Here is a 21,666-nt window from a genome sequence, read left to right as displayed (position 1 = left end):
GCGGGGGGGAGGGGGTGGAGGTGGAGGAGGAGGGAGACTGGATGTAGCTTTATGGCCATGTGCAAGGCCCTGGGTTCAAACTCCATTGCCAAGGGGAGAAAAAGACACTTGAAATATCCTAGTCTCATATGTGTGTGTGTGTGTGTGTGTGTATTTTTTTAACTTTAAAATTATTAACTTAGGAAAGGACACAGAAATTATCAAAGGGTGACTTTTGAGTAAATTCAGGGGGATTTTAAGATTGGTACTAACAAGGTTACTGCAAGCTGGTTCCTATCTCATTTGCAGTCATTACTAATAGCTCTGTCTTCCTCATCTAGGAATCAAATGAGCTCGTTCCTTAAATATTTATTGAGCACCTACTATATACCAAGTACTTTGTTAGGGACATGGGTACCAAAATGCAAAGATGGTTCCTGTCTTAAACTCACCACTCCAATCCTATTTTTTCTGAAAGTCTTAAGTTCTTTACCTGCAAATTCTCCTACCAAGGGGATTTCACAGATCTTACCCTCAAGGATGGGGAGGTGTGACTAAAATGACAAGGGACAAGAGAAATGACGTCCATGTTTACTTATGGGAATCAAGAATGCCTTGAAGGCAGGTATTGGAAAAAGCAGGCTCTGTAGGGAGACCAGTGGGGACGGAGCATGCCAGGTGAGATCACGACAATTCATGCAAGTGAGTTTTGAGGGAGGGAAATTTTTTTCCATATTTTTTTTATTAGTGCATTATAGTTGTTCCTAATGGTGGAATTTGTTGTTACATGGTCATACATGCACATAATATATCCATATAATTCGGCTGCTATCATTCTCCAGAGGGAGGAAACATTTTTCAGAACAACTTCAAGAGATGTAATTTATATACAACAAACAGCATTCATTTAAAGTATATGAAATAGTTTTGTCTGAGTCAGTTTACTATTGCTATAAAGGAATACCTGAGGCTGAGTAATTTATAAAGAAAGGAAGTTTATTTAGTTCACAGTTCTGGAGGCTGGAAGTCCAAGATCAGGCAGCTGCATTCGGTGAGGGCCTTGTGCAGCGTCATCACATAGTGGAAAAATGGAAGGACAAGTGGGTGTGTGAAGAGACAGAACACAAGAGGCAGCCTTGCTTTGTAACTCACTTTTACAATAACTAAGCCAGCTCCTCCAGAGCAAGAACTCACTCTCATGAGAATTATACCAGATTGACCAGAGAGCTTATAAATCATTCATTACACTTTTGGCTTTTTTGGTTACCAAATAAGATGCATCAGGCACCACGATTGTCCTTAGGCCTTAGCCCATATGGTAACTCAGAAAGTCCCCGCCTCATCCCCAGGTGGGCCGGGGGAGTGGCCTGCTGGAGGAACTGTGGCTGAGGTCTCAGAGCCGCCTTGCTCACAGGAGGAGGGAGGATCTACGGGGAGGGAGACATGGCAGATCATGGAGGGCTTCAGATGGTGGTAAGAACAAGCCATTGGGCAACTGGGACCAAGGAAGTGACAGAATCAGATTTGTGCATTTCAACTCTGGAAATTGGGTCCAAATTAGAAATGAGGAGGCTTAACTTAAGGCCCCAGTGGTTGGGGCAGGGAGGAGATGAAGATGGAGGTCAAACCCTTAGAATTTAGGAAGCAGAACTGTGCTGTGCTGTGTTTGAGTGTGTCCCCCAGAGGCTCGTGTGCTGGAAGCTTGGGTTCTAGGGTGGCCATATTGGGAGGTGGTAGGAGCTTTAAGAGGGAGGGCCTATTGCAAGGAAATTAAGTCACAGGGGACATCACCCTGGGAAGAATTCTGGCCTCAGAGTGACTTGGTTTTCACATGAGGGAATTGTTATAAGAAAAGCAAATCTGATCCCAGATTCCCTCTGGCGTCTGGTCTTGTCACCTGACATCTTCTGCACTTGCTCCCACCACTGTAATAACGTCTACCGTGAGGCCCTCACCAGAGTGGAGCAGAAGGTAGTGCCTTGCCAACCTCAAGAACTGTGAGCTAAATAACCTATTTTCTTTATACATTATCCAGCTTCAAATATTTTGTTTTAGCAACAGAAAATAGACTAATACACTCTGGTTGGCCATACAGTGTAATGAGAGAGAGTGAGAGAGGGGTCATACATAGCTCTCAGGTTTATTGTTTACCCATCGAGGTGGTGCCTTTTATGAAGGCTGTAAATCCAGGCAAGTGAACTAAATTTGTGAAAAAAGATCTGTGGTTTTGGATGTACTAGATTGAGGTGTCTGGGCTACACAAGCAGAGATGTCTAATAGTTGGGCCTAGGGATCCAGAGATCTGGGTTGAGGGTAGTCAGCATTTGGGTGACATTTCACTTAAGAATTTTGATTCATGATGGGCACAGTGGTGCACACCTGTAATCCCAGCATCTCAGGAGGCTGAGGCAGGAGGATTGCAAATTCAAAGCCAGCCTCAGCAACTCAGCAAGGCCCCAAGCAACTTAGTGAGACCCTGTCTCAAAATAAAAATAAAAAGGGCTGAGGATGTGGCTGAGTGGTTAAGCACCCATGAGTTCAATCCCCAGTACCAAAAAAAAGAAAAAAAGAAAGAAAGAAAAAAAAATCAGCCATAAGAAAATTGATTCAGAACCTTCCAGTAAGTGCTGGCACTGTCTGGGAGGCATTCTCAGACACTTGGACTAAGCTAGATCATCCAGATTTGGATTCCACTTGTACTGGGTACTTGTCTTATCAAGTCACTGCTCACACATTATGGTAATTACTGACCAATTATCTCTTCCCCAGGAAGCTGTAAGCTTTGTGAGGCTGGAACCCAAGGTTTGTTCGTTGCTGTATTCTCAGCCCCAGCCCAGAGCTGGGCTCCTAATGGAAGCAGAACATGTACTTTCATACTGACCAATTGAATGGCACCCTAACTGCCTGTGAATGCATCCTTCTAGAAGAGAGAGGAATGCAAAGAAGATGTTACAACGTAGTGACACAGGTGCTAGGACAACATGGAGTCTCAAGACAACCTGTCGGGACACAGAGGATGTAGCTGAAGGTTTTACAGAGTTCATTGAGTCAGGTCTCAAGAGGGTGAGGAAGAGTTCCCCAATCAAACGGGGTGAGGAGAACAGTCTAGACCTGAGATACAGCATTCACAAGAGCACAGAAGAGTGAAATGCTTGCATGTGACCAGAATAAGAGACTGGAATTTAGGAGGATGAGGACTAGCAGGAGATAAAGCTGAGAAGTCTCAGGGGACCACTGAGGGGTCACAGTACCAAAGTAAGGGGTTGGGACTTTGTTCTTTATGAAACAGGAAGCTAGTTGGAAGTTTGAAAGCAGAGCAACATGATCTGATTACATTTTAGAAAGAAATCTCTCAGGATAGAGTAGAGAGGTTGTGAACCCTGCTCCCCCCACCAAACGCATTTTTGGCAAGTACCCAGGCAATTCTCGTGTGGGTCATCCAAAGACCACACCTGGAGAAACAGTGGCGTGGATGAGAAGCTGCAGTAAGTGAAGGCTGGGGGGCCGCGACGCGCCTGAGGAGGCAGGGCAGCGAATGCAGGCTACCTAGCTGGTTAGCCCAAGGTGTTACCAGAACCTTCTTTTGAGAGATCTGAAATTCAGGGCCTCAGTGATCCCAGAGCATCAGGGATTTAAAAAATAAAAAACAAAACAGAAAAACACATGAAGCTTTACAATCCTGCCCTCGTGCCTGCTTGAACAATTGGATGTGGCAGAAAGCTTTGGGAACACAGCTGTGCCAGTGCCCAGTCAGCAGAACCCTGCCCTACCCAGGGCACTCCATCTGCTCCCAGCCTCTGGTGTCCTGGTCATTATTTAGTATAATGTGAATATTGTCCTGGCTGTTGGAAAGGTTTGGGTAGGAGAGGAAAAGTTAGGATTTTTTTCTTTTTTTATGAGTTACCCTTGATGAACTTAATAGTGTATTTCAAAAGTACTTTTTGGCCAGTGGTGAATAAACAAGTTGCTCCTGAACTAGATGGGAAAGATCTAAACACATCCTCTAAATACAACAGTGAGTCTCCAAAGTATCTCTGCGTGCCTTTTGTTTGCCTTTTAAAGTCTGTACAAACACATGTGAACAGACTCCGGACTCTAAGAATAATATTTTTCTATGGACATATATGGACAGATAAACAAAACCCCAAGGGAGAAAAAACTTCTATTAAAGTAAAAATAAAAATCTCCCACAGCAGGATCCTCCTTTGCTTCCTGGGGTTTCTTTATTTCACTTTGAGATAAAAGTAGTTTGGCTTCTCAGCAGATGCCAATGAAGAGTTGAACAAAAAGAAAATATTTATCACCCATCTGTCTATCTGACTAGCTATCTATTTGGTCCCGAAAATTCTAGCCATAAATCACAGACCTTGGTACATGCCTGGGGTTAATGGCACTTTGAATAAACACTAACACGGTGCCACTCAGGATCCCCTGGGGGAACATCCTCCTCCTCATTGGTCAGTGATGATCAGTACTCCCAGTCTCTGCTCCCCCTCAAAAAGCACCCATCAGAAGCTTGGGCAGGACTTTGGGAAGCGAATCTGTCCTCGCTGGCCCCAGGCACACTATGCTCCTGTGGCGGCAGGTTGCTGTTGGCTTCTGTCCATGCCCTGTTGGTATCTGCCGCTGACAGTCCAGGGAGCGCAGGAAGGTACCTGGTGGTTTCTCGGTAGGAAAAGAGCGAGTGGCGTGACTGCGATCTGCCCCGCTGGAGTGTCTGAGCCAGGAAGCTTCAGAAGGTTACTGTCTCCGAGGTGGTGTCTTCAGGGAACTGCCTGGGCTCAGCTGCGGGAAGTGATTACAAAGTGGTGTGCAGGTTTGGCACCATCTCTGAATCTTCTTTCTCCCTTGGCAGGATCTTCAGTAGAAAGGTCCTGTTCTAAGGGAACAGCTTGGAGGAACGTCTCTCGTTTGTGGAGTATGTGTTTGTGTCAACACCAAAACACGTATGACAAATAGCATGCAATGCCTTGACACAGCCCAACAGGTTTTTTCTGTTTACACTTAACTAGCCTTGAACAGCAGGAGGAAACCTTAAATCTTTCCTTTTCTTCTCACATATGCTTTATTGGAGAAAGCCAAATTTCTGGAGACCAAGCAGGGAGTTGATTCAAATGTTTGTGTGACTCAAGGACCTGGTTTGGCTGTTTAGCTGGTGGTATGCATATTAACTAAAATGATGTGGGTGACAGGCCGCAATGGCAGTCCTGGAGACGAGGGCCAAGAGTTGAGGGGGCAGCAGAGGTCCTTACCCGCTCATTTAGCTCCTTGCTCCTCAATATTTTTATACCAGTGAAATCAGATGGAAATTGACCTCCAGAACAGCCTCAAGGAGGCAGGGGATAGGGTGAGGGAACCAAAAGGTAGGGATTCAGAGCAGTGTCAGTCTCTGGAGCTACTGCTTCCAGAGGTGAGAAGGAATTTAGCATCGTGTGTGTAGGAACCAATTCTGCCTCTGTCGGCCTCTGGCCAGCTCCTTCCTGCACTGAGGATCCAAAGCTGAACTCTGAAGCAGCAATTCCGGACTTTTCTTTTCCTAAAACACAGACAAGACACGTCTGCAGATTGCAGCCTGCAACACAGATCTGTCAGGCTGTGGCTTGGGAGTAGTTCCCAGTGCAACCCCGCTTCTTTCTCTTCCACTGCTGAGAGCAGACCTCCACAGGAGGAGGTGTGAGGTGTTCCTCTGTAGCTTCGGGCCTTGGCACAGGACTCGGCCTGTAATTGCTGCCAAGTCAATATTGACTAAGTGAAAGATAGCCTTGAATCCACACTCATTTGTGTTTTTAAAAAGTCATTCATAAACTTGAGCATTTTAACTATTTAGTTAGTAAGGAATCCCAGTAAGCCAGCAGGAGTTGGGGATGGTGAAGGACTGCTGCAGTGGGTCAGTCCTTAGCATTTTTATAGGCTCTTAAAAGGAGCCTTGGCTCTGCAACTGATAAAGTCAGCTACCAGCTTTATCAGGCCTGCCACTCAACGGTCGGCAGTGTCGGACACTCCTGATGGCTCTCAGAGAAATCCTTAAGCCAAAGAGTGGGGAAGGGACAGTCCAGTGCTGCCCGATTGCCCTCGTCCCTTTGGGGGCTAACCAGGGTGGACACACGTTTCATTGCAAGATCTCATACAAATCAAGAGATTCCTAACAGGGCTGGGGTGTGGCTCAGTGGCAGAGCACCTGCCTTGCACATGTGAGGCACTGGGTTCGATCCTCGGCACCACATAAAAATAAGTAAACAAAATAAAGATATTGTATCCATCTATAACTTAAAAATATATATGTATATTTTTAAAAAACAAGTCTCCCAACAGAGCCAGATTCGGGGGAACTGGTCACCTTGCTGCTGTTGGAACTCTGAAAGCTGAAGTTGGGTCCAGGATGCAGCCCCTTCTTAAACTTCAGAAGAATGGGGTTAAATGAGGATTAAAGAGTATCTTTTGTTGTCTTCTAACATTCCTATTCTGGATAATTTCTTTAATAAGAATTCTTATTTTTATTTATTTTGGAGACAGGGTCTTGCTGGTCTTAAACTCTTATCCTCAAGTGATCCTCCTACCTCAGCCTCCAGAATAGACGGGACCACAGGTGCATGCCACCACATCCCACTCACTAATAAGGATTTTTTAAAATAAGAATTTACGTTGGGTGCAACGGGTACACAACTGTATTTCCAGCTACTTGGGAGGCTGAGTGAAAATGTGAGGCCAACCTGGGCAATTTTTCTCAAAATAAAAATAAACAAAAATTAAATGTGTCTCAAAATAAAAGTTAAAAGGGGGCTGAAGATGTGGCTCAGCAGTAGAGTGCTTGCCTAGCATGCATGGTCCTGGATCCAATCCCCTGTAATGATAAATAAGTAAATAACCAAATAAATAAAAGTAAGGATTTATGTATACTTTATAGACCAGCCTTAAATAGGCAGGCATGTTTTTATAAACATAATTTTAAAAAACCGTGGTTTGGGGGCTGGGGCTATCACTCAATGTTAGAGAGTTTGACCAGCATCCGTGGGGTCTTGCGTTCAGTCCCCAGCACTGCAAAAAATAAAAATAAATAAAAACTGTGGAGTGGAGATTACCAATCAAATGCAATTATGGTCACTACTCCTCTGGCCACTACAATCTGCAGGAAATAGAATGTGGGGTTTGGAGGATAGTGGGGACCCCATGGCCGTTAGGAGGTGCCTGAGGTGGGGCTGGAGGGCAGAGCAGGGTCAACTCCAGAATCAGGAGTGCAAAGATAGCCAGCAAAGTCTGCAGATGCTGGGGTTGTCAGGCCTGGACATGACTGCTGAGTTAGGTGAAGCCAGTGACAAGGGTACCCAGACATGATGGGAAAGAGTGACCAGAGATCATTTGGACGTGGGAAGAAATCCAACGAAGACTCAAACTGTTTGAGCAGGAGTGAGGTATAGACCTTGGTTATCAAGAGCATTGGAACAGCAGCTACAGGGGACACCACAGAGAAGGGAGGCTCTGTTTCTCACTGTGGGTTACTCCACCTGACGCCACCTAGAGATGCTAAGATTTCACATCTTCTTGGTGGACTCAAGGACTTTCCCCACTCTTGGAGGTATGCCAGATTGATGCAGTAAACTTGGACTGACAACATTTCAACATTAAGGTATAATTTCCTTATCTCTTTAGACCTTGAGCAAAATTTGCTTTAATTTGAAAGCTCACATGTTGTATTTCTTGATTCTAATTGTGTTCATCTCGAGTTTTTTTTTTTTTTTTTCTGGATTGTAATTTAAGGAGAGTCCAAAAGATGTTTGCATTCCAAAGCACTAAAGTTTTCAACTGCCCTGAAAAATTGAGGTGCATAGTTGCCACTGTTTTATCAAATTGTATTGGTTTTGGAAGAAAGAGGAACTTTAAAAAAAATTGATATTCCATTGAAACATGATATTAAAAGGGTAGAGAAGTAGAAGAATAATGATAAATACCAGAACAATGGTGATAGTCATCGGAAAATGACTGAAGGAGTTCTGAGGGAGGAAGCTTTGGGGCAGTTCTACCTGTGATGCAGATTTATGTCACAGTTTGTTCCTTTTTCCCGATTGGGCCCACCCTAGGCTTTACTTTAGAGACACTCTACTGTCTCTTTGGATGCCCATGAATGTGTCACATCTCCTTTCTAATGAAGTTAATCTGCATCTAAAGTAAGGTGAGATTACCAGCAGGCATAATCCAGCCCTGTCGTTATTTGGGAGGAGGTTCATAGAGTCTACTTTTGGGCTGGGGACGTGGCTGAGTGGTGGGGCACATGCTTAGCATACACAAGGCCCTGGGTTCCATCCCCAGCACCAAAAACAACCACAAGAGTACACTCTCATTTGTTCTCTTTAGGGAAACTCAACGATTCCCTCCTCCTGCAAAACCCACCAAAGGAAGTGTTAAAGCCATTGTAAAATCCTAATATGATATTTGCATTAAATATTAAATGTAACATACTAGGTGTTATATTTACATTTCTACCCGTCTGGTTCTCAATTGTTTGGGTGTTTTCCTGAGGGAAAACCCAAAAACTGGTAAAGCAAAATATATCAATAAGGCATTTATACTGATGAAAACAAACCAAAGTTTTTTAAAATCAATAGTTATCATATTATTTATTTTTGATCAAAGGTTTAGAGAAAGGACCTGAAAATTATTATTCAGCATGGTATTTAGTTTGAAATATATGCTGACTTTTAACTTTCAGAGATGAATAGTCTAATCCTCGATCATTCCAGAATAAGTTTAGGAATTTGTAATCATTTCCTTTTTACTGGGTATTTGCATACATCACTAACCAGCTAGGATTAGAAGGATGAGCAATCTCTCTATGCTGAAAAAGAACGATAGAACCCAGGGCCAAGCTGACAGATTCATCTTTATCAATTAAGCCTTATTGAACATTCACAAATAGTTGACATCCAGCAAGGTCCCTCTCAGTATTGACAAACTCCCTTTCATAGTGTACATTTTTAAATGAAGTTTCCAGTAGACCTATTAAAATGGTTAACATCTTATATTTTTATCCATGTCTTACCCAGAGATGAAGCATCAGGAGTGTGGTGGATATTTGCTCAGTGTTGAGGGGAAGGGTCAATGTGTATAAATAAGGAGGAGGATATCTGGCAAGGTTGGGAACATGACCTCTTGCCCTCCAAAGCCTGGGAAGCCCCAGTGAATGCTCCCAATCTCAGCAGTGTATGGACACCGTGTGAACTCTCCCCTCTGCACACAGAGCTGGGGTTAGAGGTTAATGAATGAGAGCTCTTCCCGCACTTGGGATCCTGCTCAATAGTAGTTTTATACATAAGGGCTTAAATGAGGTCAAAACAGGCCCTGCATATTGCTTCCAAACTCTCTAAATCTTTTTTATGTAATGGTGTTCAAAGATGACATCCTTCCCTCAGAGAAGGGAGAGGACAGGCTCTTATGCTTGGAGAGATGGACCAGTACTCCTGGCTCGATATGTCTGAAGGCAGAACCAAATGGAAAGCAAAGTGGGGGAGGTCCTTGCTGCCCCCTATTCTTCTCTAGTAATCCCTTAAAAAATAATTGCAGACCCAAACCTCTGGCCTCCAGCACATTTTCCACTTGATTAGAGGCTTTTGTGAGGTAGGGAAAGGGACCTGCAGACTTGTACATTGTGCTGGGACCTGAAATGTCCAGCTGGGATTTTTTTCCATCAAAAGGGGATTTTAGTAAAACCATTATCAGGGGCTTAGAGGAGAAAAGCTGTTGAGCTGCAAGTGAGGGGGTAGATTAGCATTAGCAGGCTTGTTTTGGGCCTGGTGGAAGGGTGGGAAGGAGTTTGCAACCACTTGCACACAAGTTCCTTAGTTTCCCTGAGAGTTCCTGGCAGGTGCTAAAGTAGCAAGTGGACCCAGGAGTGAGAACTAACGGGTTTGAAAATGGCACATGGAGCCTTTGACTAGCATGGAGCTGGAGGGCGATACAAGCGGCAGAGGATTGAAAGTTGTGCTTCCTGCCTGCTTGGTGGCAGCCATGGGTCTTGCTTCATTACTGGTTATATGCATCACATCACCTGAAATCCTCCCGCTGGCAATGCTATCTGTGTCCCTCTTGACAATCTGCAGAGGGGCCAACAAGAAATCAAGAAACTGAGAAGTGGTCATGCTGAATCCCTTTAAAGGGCAAATGGACACCCTATTTGGGTTGTAGGATGGCTATTCGGAAGGTTAAGATCATAGCAGCCATGACTGTCTAGTCTGCAGGATAGTATTTGGGCTGTGTGAATTTACACACTGAGCTATGGAAGCCTGCAGGGTGAGAGTCTAGTGAAATTTATCTAAAATACAAACTTCTGTCTTCCTGGGAACGTCGGAGCCTCAGCTATACCTTCGTAAATAACATGGAGTCCTGCAGGATGGAAGAGGAATACTCAGGCCATGGGAGCCACCTGTTGCCTGGATGGAGGGCCCACGTGTGGGATGTCACACAGTCAGCTTGCCCTAGAAACGCTTTCCTACTTTTCCATGCATACATTCCCTTCTAGCATGCTTTCCCTGTAAAAATGGAATGATGGATAAAACAATGTTTGCTCTGATTGCTGGGAGGGTGCCCCTAGAATACCTGCTGCACATTTTTGAGTAGGACATTTTCTGGCTTGTATTGGTGTTGCCCTTGAGGGCCTATGGCCTGGTGGCCATATGAATGGGCATTTTTGCGTCAAGTCAAAGTCAAACTACTACCGAGAGGACCCCCCATATTGAAAACGCATGCTAGGCTAGGGCAGCTGTTCAAAGAGCAAGCCTCAAAAGTCATCCCTAGGACCACCTCTAGGAGCTGCTAGTGGTTTAAGTCTACACTGTCCCCTCATTTAATTGTGACACACCAGTAATGGCTTTCTAGTCTATGAAAGAGTATTTGGGCTGTGTGAATTTACAATGTGCAGGCGTCCTCCTGGCCCCTCGGCCAGCTCTGTTTCCTCCTTCTGGGCTCCGTGTGCCGTGATACATTCTCTTTTCTTTCTTCTGCAACCTCGTTTCTTTATTTGGGTTGTTTCTCCTGAATCTGTGTTCATTTGATATGGTCACTTGCCGATGGGATACTTCAGCTATGGTTTCCATAAAGTTGCCCAGGGAGATTTTCTGCTCTTCTAAGACTGGTGTGAATGGTGCCAGGAATACTCATGCATTTCATGACTAGCCCCCGAGTGCCAGCAGCTTTTCCTTCCTTTCCTCTTCTTATTTTTCCTCTAACCAAAAGTGACCACTGGCTCACTGAGATGGGACTCACCTGGCTAACGCAGCTTGGTAGATATAGCCCTGGGGGCTGGCCACCTTCTGCCTTCCACCTTTTAATTCCACTTTTGTGCCAGCTGCCCTGCAGACCCATGCTTTGATTCCCTGAGGCCAGACTATTGTGTGCCAAAAGGGCAAGACCCCTGCCCTCCAAGGCCTGTCCTTCCCTCAGCCTGTCCCTTATTGTGACATTTTATGGAATCTGGCCAAGTTGGCTTAGAAATTCTTTTTGTTTTAATTCCTGCTGTCTTTTCCTAATGTCTCTTTTCTGAATTCAAATCATGCAGGCAACTTCTTTAACAGGGTTCTTGCCATTTCTAGTTTTGTGGACTCCTTTAGATTTTATGAAAATATATTCATCTAGGCAATAATCAGACTGTATTCCTTTTAATAACTAAAAAATAAAAATACTGGGGCTGGGATTGTGGTTCAGAGGTAGAGCGCTCACCTAGCATGCACGGGGTCCTGTGTTCGATCCTCAGCACCATAAAAATAAATGAATGGAATAAAGGAAATTGTGTCCAACTACAACTGAAAAAATAAATATTTAAAATAAATAAATAAAAATACTCCTAAAATTTAAAAATCTTTTTTCCTAAAGGAGCTCTAGAATTTTCATCACAGACAATATGTTTTCTATTTTTCTTCTGTAATAATAATAAAACAGCTAACTTATTTTCTCTGTTAAAATTGTCACCTCCGTGTATGACTATAAAATTTCCCATTTGCCAAACTTCCCAAATATGACATTCTAGCCATATATTGTGAGTACGACATGGTCTTGAAGACATTTGACTTCCCTAGTCTCCAAAAACAGAGAGCTGCTGGGTAGCTCAGGGGGACTTTGTGGGGCAGTCTGCACTACTCCAAAAGCAGTTCTCAGCATCCAGCTCCTAGGAGTTACTTCACTGATACCTTAAGTTTCGATGTCATCTTTTAAAGAAAGTGAGATTCCTTTTGTCAACTCTCACACCCTGAGGACATTCTATGGGGAGCGGGGGATATTGCATAAAGGGACAATGACCAGCTGGGATCTGACAGCTGTGAGGAGGTTCTGTTCTGCTGAAGTAGCCTCCAACTCCCAGACAATGCTGCCGCCTGCTGGTCAAATGAAGGGTTTTCAGAAGTGCTGGATAAATTAATTTCTACACTTTCTGTCTTCCCCCGTGGAGAACAAATATTTAGTTTTGCATCAGCCCTACTTTATTTTACTGCATTATAACAGATCCTGAAATCATTTTCATAAACTTAGGGCAAAGTAAAACATGCTGTTGGACTCCTACAATACTTCAATACTGTTTGGATGTAACCCATAGCTTCATCACAATGGAGAACCATATATCTTGTGGTTTTGTTTTTGTTTTATTTATTTATTTATTTTTGTTATTGTTGTTTCATAGAAAGGGTCAAGGAACAGTTCAGAAATAGAAAAGAGCAGTTTTCCACCCTTACCTTTCAATAGCATGTAGTGCTTGACTTCTGCCTCCTAATCTACATAAACACATTTTTGTTTCTACAGCAAGCAGTAATGAAACCTTTCTTTGATTGGTAAATCCTGTGTCATACTTACAGTAGTGAATTTCTGCAGTTCCTCTTGTGATTCCATTGAAAATTAGACCCTTCTCTATGGGGAACAAAAAGAGACCAGCTGCCTTTCTGTGGGTCACATGGTTCTGATTGTCATGATTTGACTCTGAGTACAATGGCTGGGCATCTGTCTCAAGTGTACGCAATGTCAGGGAGGGCTGGGAGAGTCCTCACCTGTGTACTCCAGTCTCTGGAAACTTGACGACCCTCTCTGCTCCCTGTACCAGCCAGCTGTGAGCCCAACAAAGTTCTGGAAGCCACAGAACTTGGCCCCGTGGTTTCATGATTCCTGACTGGCTGAATTGTGTGCATTTGAAATGAACTAGAAGAGCTAGAAATTGTCACTTTCATCTTGTTTGCTTAAGACACACCCACTGTCCATCCATCCATCCAGTTTTTTTTTTTTCTGATAGTTAATAGCAGCAGGTTTTTGAGCAGTGAAGATTTAAAATATTGAAAGTAGAAAAGGAAGGCACTAAATAAATTGTCCTGCATCTAAGAACATAAGAATTTATTTATTTGAGTGGCTTAAACTCATGGTTTCTCCCTTATTTTAACTATTTGTAAAAGTTTAGCCTCAGTGATTTTTCTAACAGTCTAAAGATGATTAGGACTAATTTTTGTGGTTCCTCCCTATTTAGAGACCAGTTCTCAAAGAACTTTGCCCTGGGCTAGAAGATGGAAGCAGGTTCATATATAAACAATGCCAGTTTGGGGTTAAGATTTCCTGAGGAGAAATATTATTCAAGATGTTTGTGGTAAATATTTTCTCATATCATTTCTTAAAAACATTTTTAGTTGTAGATGAATATAATACCTTTATTTTATGCATTTAGTTTTTTTATATGGTGCTGGGGATCAAACTCAGTGCCCCACGCGCTAGGCAAGCAGCTCCACCACTGAGCCACAACCCTAACTAACCCTTTCATATTATTTTTAAATGAAAACTACAATGCTTCCCAAACCAATACTGATTAACTCCACACTATTTATGAAAAAAAAATCTGGTCTTGAAGAACTATTTTCCCAAAATCTAATTCCAGAATCCTGGATCGTGATGAGTAGTAATTATTGAAAGGCAGCTGTGTGGTAGGCTTGGTCCTACTAGAGTGTAAATGAAGGACTAATAAATATGAGAAGATACCCTCTACTATCAAATTAGACCCTTTTACTCTTTCTGGACAAGAGGGATTTGTAATAAAACATTTACGAGGTCAAGCCTTTTTATCCTTGAATGAAGAGAAAAAAACTAAGGTTCCTGCAATTCAATTCTACTTTATAAGAGAATGTGATAGATATTTGTAGTGTATTAAATACATGTAAATTCTTGGCTTTAAGGCTATCACAAGCATAGACTTCCAGGATTTGTACTGCACATTACCATTTAAGACAATCCAGTGTTTTGGAAACTGGCTCAAATCCTTTGCAAACAACACATTTGACACGACCAACCACTTTAGACCTAAGGGTCTGTAAGTAGACTATTTGCCAACCTGTCCTGGTTTCTCAGCTTCTTGAGTAACCCCATGTATAATAATGCTTGCAAAACACATCTAAGTTTACATACTGTAATGCATATTAAACAGCAATGACTTTTGGCATTTGGGGGTATTTTTGTTTTTCTACTCCTGATTCTAGTGCTGGATGTTTCTGAACAGAGGGAGGTGTTTTCCAAAGAGCTACCTGCAAGTCAACTGCCTTCTGATGCTCAGTAAAGTCTGGAGCAGCCTTGGCTTCAAGACTAAATCCTTGTGTCATCTATGCAAAATCTTTTTGACTGTGTCAAGCTTCTTTCCCCACTTGTAAAGTTAAATGTACCATATCTGCCAGATCCGAGACAAGAAAATTTTCAAGACAGAAATTGAACATGCTGTTACAACTAAATTCCTCCAGTAGATCACATTTACCTTCCTAACACTGTCTCACCTGGGTTTCTTTCCTGCTGCTGGTTTCTTTCCCTTTTCACAGGACTGGGAAGAGATAGTTGTCAGAAGCTGCATGACATCTTGGTTTTGTTTTACCCAGTTCCCTTCTTTGTAACTCAGACTCTTTATTTCCACTATCACAAATATAAGAATCCTTGTTTGTTTTTGCAATACTGGGGATCAAACCCAGGCCCTGGAGCATGCTAGGAAAATGCTCTACCACTGAGCTACTCTCTACCCACAGTTTTTTATAAGGACATGTAGCATTTGACCCTTAAACAATTAAAATAGAAGAGTAATGAGTTAATAAAAACTTAAGTCCTTTTTAGGAAAATAAGTACCCTTTTGTAGGCTAACAGCAGAGGATACACACCTCTGTCACTTTACTGGGGAAAGGATTGAACACATCCTGCTCCAGGGCTGCTGCGGTTAAGATGGGAAGCTCACTTTATCTTGTGCCTCAACTGGAAGAGTTGGCTTTGCATAGTACCAAGCATTCTGCGTTGGTAAAGGCAACTCAGAGCAATCCCTGGAAGAGAGGAAAAGACTAACACTGATCATCAGTGGACATTTAAAAATATTTACTAATTGTCTAGAAACACCATTTCCATCTAAGAACTGAAAACAATCGCTCTCCACCAAGTTGTGCACATACATACCTTTGATCAATTATGAATCATGAATAGTTGATACTGCTCTCAATACCAATGTTTCATCTACTTTACCACATTTGCTTTTTAAAACATTTAATTTGCTACTTAATATTGCAATAAGAGCATTGACAAAAATTAGGTAACTATATGGTCCAAGCATTAGCTTAGGTTTAAATGCAGTTTTCTAATTTCTAATCCTATGTTTTCCTCATGATTCACATTATTTCATCAAAAAGCCTCATCCCTCTGGCTCCTCGGGGGTTCATAATGGCACAAAATTTAGGTCTTGCCCTCTACTAAAGGGATAGAATTAACTTTTAAAAGGGGTGATGTTTGGTGCAGGAAAGAGAAAGAGAACAGAGAGAAGGGACCAGTAGATGACTTACTCCAGTCCCTCCCTTTCCCCAGCAGAACAGAGCAAAGATCAGAGGCCAGGGGCTTCCCTTTTCATAGGTCTGGGAAGAGACAGTTGTCAGAAGCTGCATGAGGTCTAGGTTTTGTTTTACAAATCTGATCTTTTAATCAAGAGGATCTTATTCTTTGGAAACACAGTGGTCCCCTGGGGCCACAACCCCTTTCCCCTTTGAAAACCTAAGTTCAAATTCTCTTAAGTAGAAAACTGAAAGGTTTAACTTATCTGCCAAGGCCAGCATGTAAGCAGTAACCACTCAGGAAAGCACCAGTCTGGGGGGACAGGCCATACTTCAGTCCACATCCTGTATGTCCTTTTTTAAGTTCTTACCTTTAAAGAGAGACTCCAATAAAAGGAACATTTGCTTTTGCAGATCTTTATTATTAATTTGAACCATGAAAAGAAATGATCAGTTTGAGTTTTCTTCCACCATTTAAGGATGTCCTGATACTGGCTTTGAATTTCAATAAATGTAAGTTAGGCAAGCACCCTTTTGCCAAATGTAGAATAAATCAAATGGGCTTCCCCCTCCTCCCCTGCCAGGTAGGACTAAGGAATTCAGCAGGAAAGAGTCCCTGGCTGGGAGAATTATGCAGCAACACCCAGCACTCTTAGCTAGAGGTCCATCATGGCCCTTTGAGGGCTGCAAAGTTGTCTGTCCCAGTAAGAATTAGAAAATACATGAAGCCTTTTCTTGACTACTATCCAGTTCCTATTGAAGTTTATTACTGCTGAACGATTAGGTTCACATTAAGTTTACATGTTTTTTCCAGTTCTTAAGTTTCAGCAAATACCTGAATCATGTTTTACTACCTAAAAATTTAATGGAAATGCCTTTTAACTTTCATACCACTATGTATAGCAACTAACTTCCTTTGGTATTCCTAAATGCATTCTAAATGCATCTCTGTCCTATGGGTGTGGTGGGCATTAAGCCCTCATACACCCCACATTTACCCTGACCCTTTGAAGTAGTACCTGTGGCATAAGCTTGTTCACCGCTGTGTTTACCCAGTTCCCCCTATCTTCTCAGGGGTTACCTCACTGGAAATCAACATCTGATCAGTAACTGAACCTTTTCAGAGCAGAAGAGAGCTGACCTTTAGAAGTGGACCTGTGGAATCCCTCACTTTCTGGTTGAATAGCACAAGACAGGTATTATGCCTTACTGGAAAACAGGGAGACCTTTAGAAGGGTGTTTTGAAGATTAAAATTTACAAGTACCGCTGGGCATCCTGGCACACACTTGTAATCCCAGTGACTTGGGAGGCTGAGGCAGGATTGCAAGTTCTAGGCCAGCCTCAGCAACTAAGCAAGGCTGTCTCAAAAAAAAAGGGGGGGGGGGGGGGCTATGAGACTTAGTGGTTGAGTANAAAAAAAGGGGGGGGGGGGGACAGGCTGGGATGTACTTGGTGATAAAGTACCAAAATAATTTTTTTAAAAAAGAATTATGCCCACATAGGTTCTCAACACATAATAATTTCTTTCCATCCAAAAAGGTTGAGAGATAAGCAATTAACCTTCACTGCTGACAGTAAATGGTTTATTAATCTTTTCCTGAGAAGGTCCAGATACATTAAATGCCTAGTTCAGGATAAGGACATGATACCCATGATCTTAACTTTCAACATTAATTTATCAACCTTAAGTCCAGCTTATATATAACTTTTAATATAAAAAAATCAAAACAGAAAATGCTTCAGGTGGTGGTAGGATTATTTTGCATGTTAAAATGAAGAATGTGAATAGAGGCAGACTTAGGAGGTGCTCAGATTTTTATTGACTGAGTGAATCTGTACAGCCATGCAGTCTCTTGGAAGAAAAATAGGCTAGGAACCTATGGCTTGTGTAACCTTCGGGAATTGTGTCAAATGCTCAATGAAAAAAGCTGGCCCTAATTCAAAGTCCCTGGTTCTAACTGGGGTTCACACATACCCCGCCCCCCACCTTTAGGCAATAAGCACTGTAACCTAAGTGGAAAGAAAAAGATCCACACCTTCCCCATAGAAAAGGAAGATGGATCTAGTGTCAGGCTCAATTAGACCCAATTGTGATGGCTCTCCAAAAAGGAACAATGCAGCTTTTGTGATATGCTCAAGTCTTAAAGCTTGGAAATTTTACAAAACAATCTTAACCCAAGAGAAACCTGGGTTCTAGCCCTCTTCCTGGAAAGAGATGCTGATCCAGGAAAGTTTGATACTGTTCTTATCAGCTCTCACTGGGATCAGTGCTTTTTTGGTGTTTAAAAAAAGGAAAAAAGTAATCTCAGAAACAACTTAGACAAACCTATGTGAAACCAGGAATATGAATTACTCCACAACTAAGAGCATTTATACTCACCAGTTTCCACAGCTCAATCACTAGGTGTCAGATTATTTGGTTATTGTCTACCAAAGGGAACTCTTTGCTAGAATTGTTGGTATTCATTTATCTGCATGAATTCAGTCTAAGAACCCTCAACTGAGTGGCCAGCCTCCGTGTTGGAAGTGCTTAAAATGCAAATGTACAAGAACTCCTGGCCAACCTCCCCAGCCCCCAGGAAAGTGCTTCAATGCAGCCAGGCCTGGAGGGGAATGTTAAAAAGAGGGGTAGAACTGCCCTCCTCCTTTCCACTGGGACCCTCGCTCCCTCTGGGAGATTCAGTATGCATGACTGAGCGAGGAGCAGGCAAGGACAGCAGCGCTCTTTTAACTTTTCTAAACAATGGCTTCAGCTCCCTCCACCCTTCACATCCTCCCCACAGCCGATCTAAGAGTAGACACCCATCTTTCTTCTTGGCCACCCCCATATCTCATGACCCATTTTTTCAGTATTACCCCTAGGTCTAATTTCCACCCAAAGAAAAACTGGCCGTTTGAGGAAACTGACTTTTACAAGTCAAATTTTTTTTAAAGTTTCATTTTGTTCAGTTTCTTTAAATTTCCATGTTGACAGTTTAAAACCAAAAACTATTGAATTCTCCACTCTAATCACATTTCTAGAAATGGAACATTATTCGGGTGTCATTAGTAAACCTTACACAAAATAAATTTTTAACCATGAGCTTGCTCACTCACATAGGATGCACCAAATCTATACCTTATTTCCTTCTATCTTAGTGTACAAAGAGCACCTCCTACTTTGGCATGTACCCAAACACTCAATGCCTTAAAAATAATTCACAGATACAAGTTTTTTTTTGTGCTTTTTTTTTCAAAAACATACTTCATATTTCCTCTTTATTATATAAATATCAGTTTAACCTTTTAATGTAAGAATATAAACGTTTTAAGAGGATCTTTGTTATTATTTATACAAATTCACAAACAGTACAATTAATTGATAAAGGTCTCTGGGTTTCTTTAACTCCATGTTCTCGCATGTTGCTGTGGAGGATTCTAAAAAAATAAACAAACAAACAAAATCCAACAAAAATATACATCCTACTCAAAAGCGATTTTTTTTAAAGCCACAAGTCCCAACCCCCACCAAAATAAAGTCATCTATTCCTCCATTTAGAAACAGATCTTTTTAAAACCCACAAACTCCCATTTTATTAACAGAACACAGATAAGACGTGAATTTCAGTCTCCTCCCCTTCACATTGCCGGGGGTGCCCCAGGGTCTCTGTAGGCCAACTCTGCTCTGTACTTCCAACAGGAAGCCTCACTGTGTGACCTTTTTGTGGAGAAACTTGGAAGAGGGTGAGGGTAGGGCATAATTTGCATATATAATAATCATTTTCAAGACATAATCTGCATCTCAAACAAACAAAAAAGCAGTTCAACTCTCATTTCTCCCACACATTTGTGCTATAAATTAAGTCAAGATTTAAGAACACAGTTGGGTCCTCAAATCCCAATGGACAAGGAGAAAAAGAAAATTATAGCCAGAATGTAGAAGTAGGACACACTGGGTGGATGGAGGTTGGGAAGAAGCCAAAACAAAAAGATGTACAAACCCAATGGGCATCTTTCCAGTCTAGGCACAAAAATGTTTCAGTCTCAAAATATCTCTCTTGTAGAATTCCAGGGCTTCAGAGAAAAAAGTAAACTAAAACGAGGTAGCCAGACATATATATATATAATATATATATAATTTTTATATATATATAATATATAGAATATATTCAGCAGAAAAAAAAGACCATGATTTCCAATTTCTTCAAAAAACTAAAAAAAGGAAAGCAGATAAAAATAAAATGAGTGTTAATAGCAGAGTACTGCAAAAGGAGAAGTGATGAGAAGAGACTGGGATTAGTTACAAAGTGGAAGAAGGGTGAAAGGCCGTTGTAGTTGGGTTTGCTTTTTATACATTTCAAAATAAAAACCAGATCACAGTATTCAAACGAAAGCTTAAGTGAAGGCAGACATTTTCCTCAATTCTTCGGGGTGGAGAGGACTAGTCACTCCCCACCCCCACCCCATTTACAAATGCCAAGCAGTGGGGATACGGTAGCTGAAAACAGTCCTCCATCCCCTGCAGAGAGAAGTAGGTGAGTGAGTAGCAGAATCCATTTCTCCATCCGCAGGGAAAAGGAGAGGAAAATAGGGCAGTGGTAGAAGAGGAACCCCGAAGGCAATGGAAAGGGGCTGGTAGCAGGGAGGGGCGTCCGAGGAGGAGAAATGAGCTTGGGCTTCATGTCGCTGCCCTATCTCAGCCATCGCCATGAACTATGTCTAAATATGCGAGTGGGTGTATGGGGGCCGGTGGTGGTGAAGGGAGGGTGTACAGGGCAGGACAAGGGGAGCTGGTGCTGCCGCCCTCACCTGACCTTCTCACTGTCCGTCATTTGCCAGAGTCCCAGGTTGAGTACCTTGAGGCAGGGCAGCTGCGTGATGCGCTCCAGGCCGCGCTTGGTGATCCGGGTACAGCCGTACAGGTCTATGCCAGTGAGCTGGCTTAGGTGCTCAGCAATCAGCTCCAGGCCCTTGTCCGTGATGCGCACACACTGTCCAATGTTGAGCGTGCGCAGCCCGTGCATCTGCCGCACCATGCGGTTGATGCCATCATCACTGATGTGGCAGGAGCAGAGGGAGAGGGACTTGAGGCCGTCCAGCCCCTGGGCTATGTAGGCCAGACTCTGGTCTCCCACTTTGTCACAGAAGGACACATCTAACCCCGAGAGGCGCAGGCTACCCATGGCTAGGTGCATGATGCCTGTATCACTGATATTGTCGCAGGAGCGCAGGTTAAGGCTGCGTAGGCTGCCCATGTGCGACAGGTGCAGAAGACCTGCGTCTGAGATGCCCCCGCAGAAGCTGAGGTTGAGGAGCCTCAGGCCTGTCAGCCCTCGGGAGATGTGCTTTAGAGAAAGATCCGTGAGCTTCTGGCAGTCCTGCAGCGTGAGCTGCTCCAGGCCCAGGCAGCCCTCCGCGGCGCTGCGCGTCATGCCGGCCAGGTGCCCGATGCCCACGTCCGAGAGGTGGCGGCAGCTGCGGAGATTAAGGCTCTTGAGGCGCTGCAGACCCCAGGCGATGAGCAGAAGGCCGGTGTTGGTAATATTGCTGCAACCCCCCAGCTCCAGCACCTCCAGGCCCTTGAGGTACTGGGCTATTCGGCCCAGACTGCTGTCGGTGATCTGCTTGCAGAGGCTCAGGTTGAGGGCGCGCAAGGAGCCGATTTCCTGCACAAATGCGTGGCCCAGCCCGTTGTCGGTGAGGTTGTAGCAGCCGCTGAGGTTGAGGCTTTCGATGTTGGCCATGCCCTGGATCACGTAGCTGAGGCTGCGGCGGAGGCTCAGGATCTGCACACGGCGGATGCCCCGGGCCTGCAGGCTGGGGAACAGCGACGGGTTGGCCCGGCGCAGGTGCAGCTTGGCCTCCACCCCTCGCCATACCGACTTGTGGTAGGCGGCGTCCCGCCAGGCCGTG

At 43.3% G+C, this 21,666-nt stretch overlaps 2 protein-coding genes across 2 annotated transcripts in view; one reads left to right on the top strand and one right to left on the bottom strand.

Moving 5' to 3' along the window:
* Nucleotides 1–21,666, top strand: part of Wnt5b (Wnt family member 5B) — a 114,045-nt gene that overhangs the window by 43,852 nt on the left and 48,527 nt on the right. The window lies entirely within an intron of this gene.
* Nucleotides 17,344–21,665, bottom strand: Fbxl14 (F-box and leucine rich repeat protein 14; the record flags this gene model as incomplete). Its single annotated transcript, XM_015500622.2, has 1 exon — nucleotides 17,344–21,665. A coding segment is annotated over one exon (1,107 nt), but the record flags the coding sequence as incomplete, so codon positions are not given.

This window comes from Marmota marmota, unplaced genomic scaffold, assembly GCF_001458135.2.
Source record: "Marmota marmota marmota unplaced genomic scaffold, marMar, whole genome shotgun sequence".
NCBI lineage: Eukaryota > Metazoa > Chordata > Mammalia > Rodentia > Sciuridae > Marmota > Marmota marmota.
Note: the sequence above shows the minus strand (reverse complement) of the source record. Positions and strands in the feature narration are given on the sequence as shown.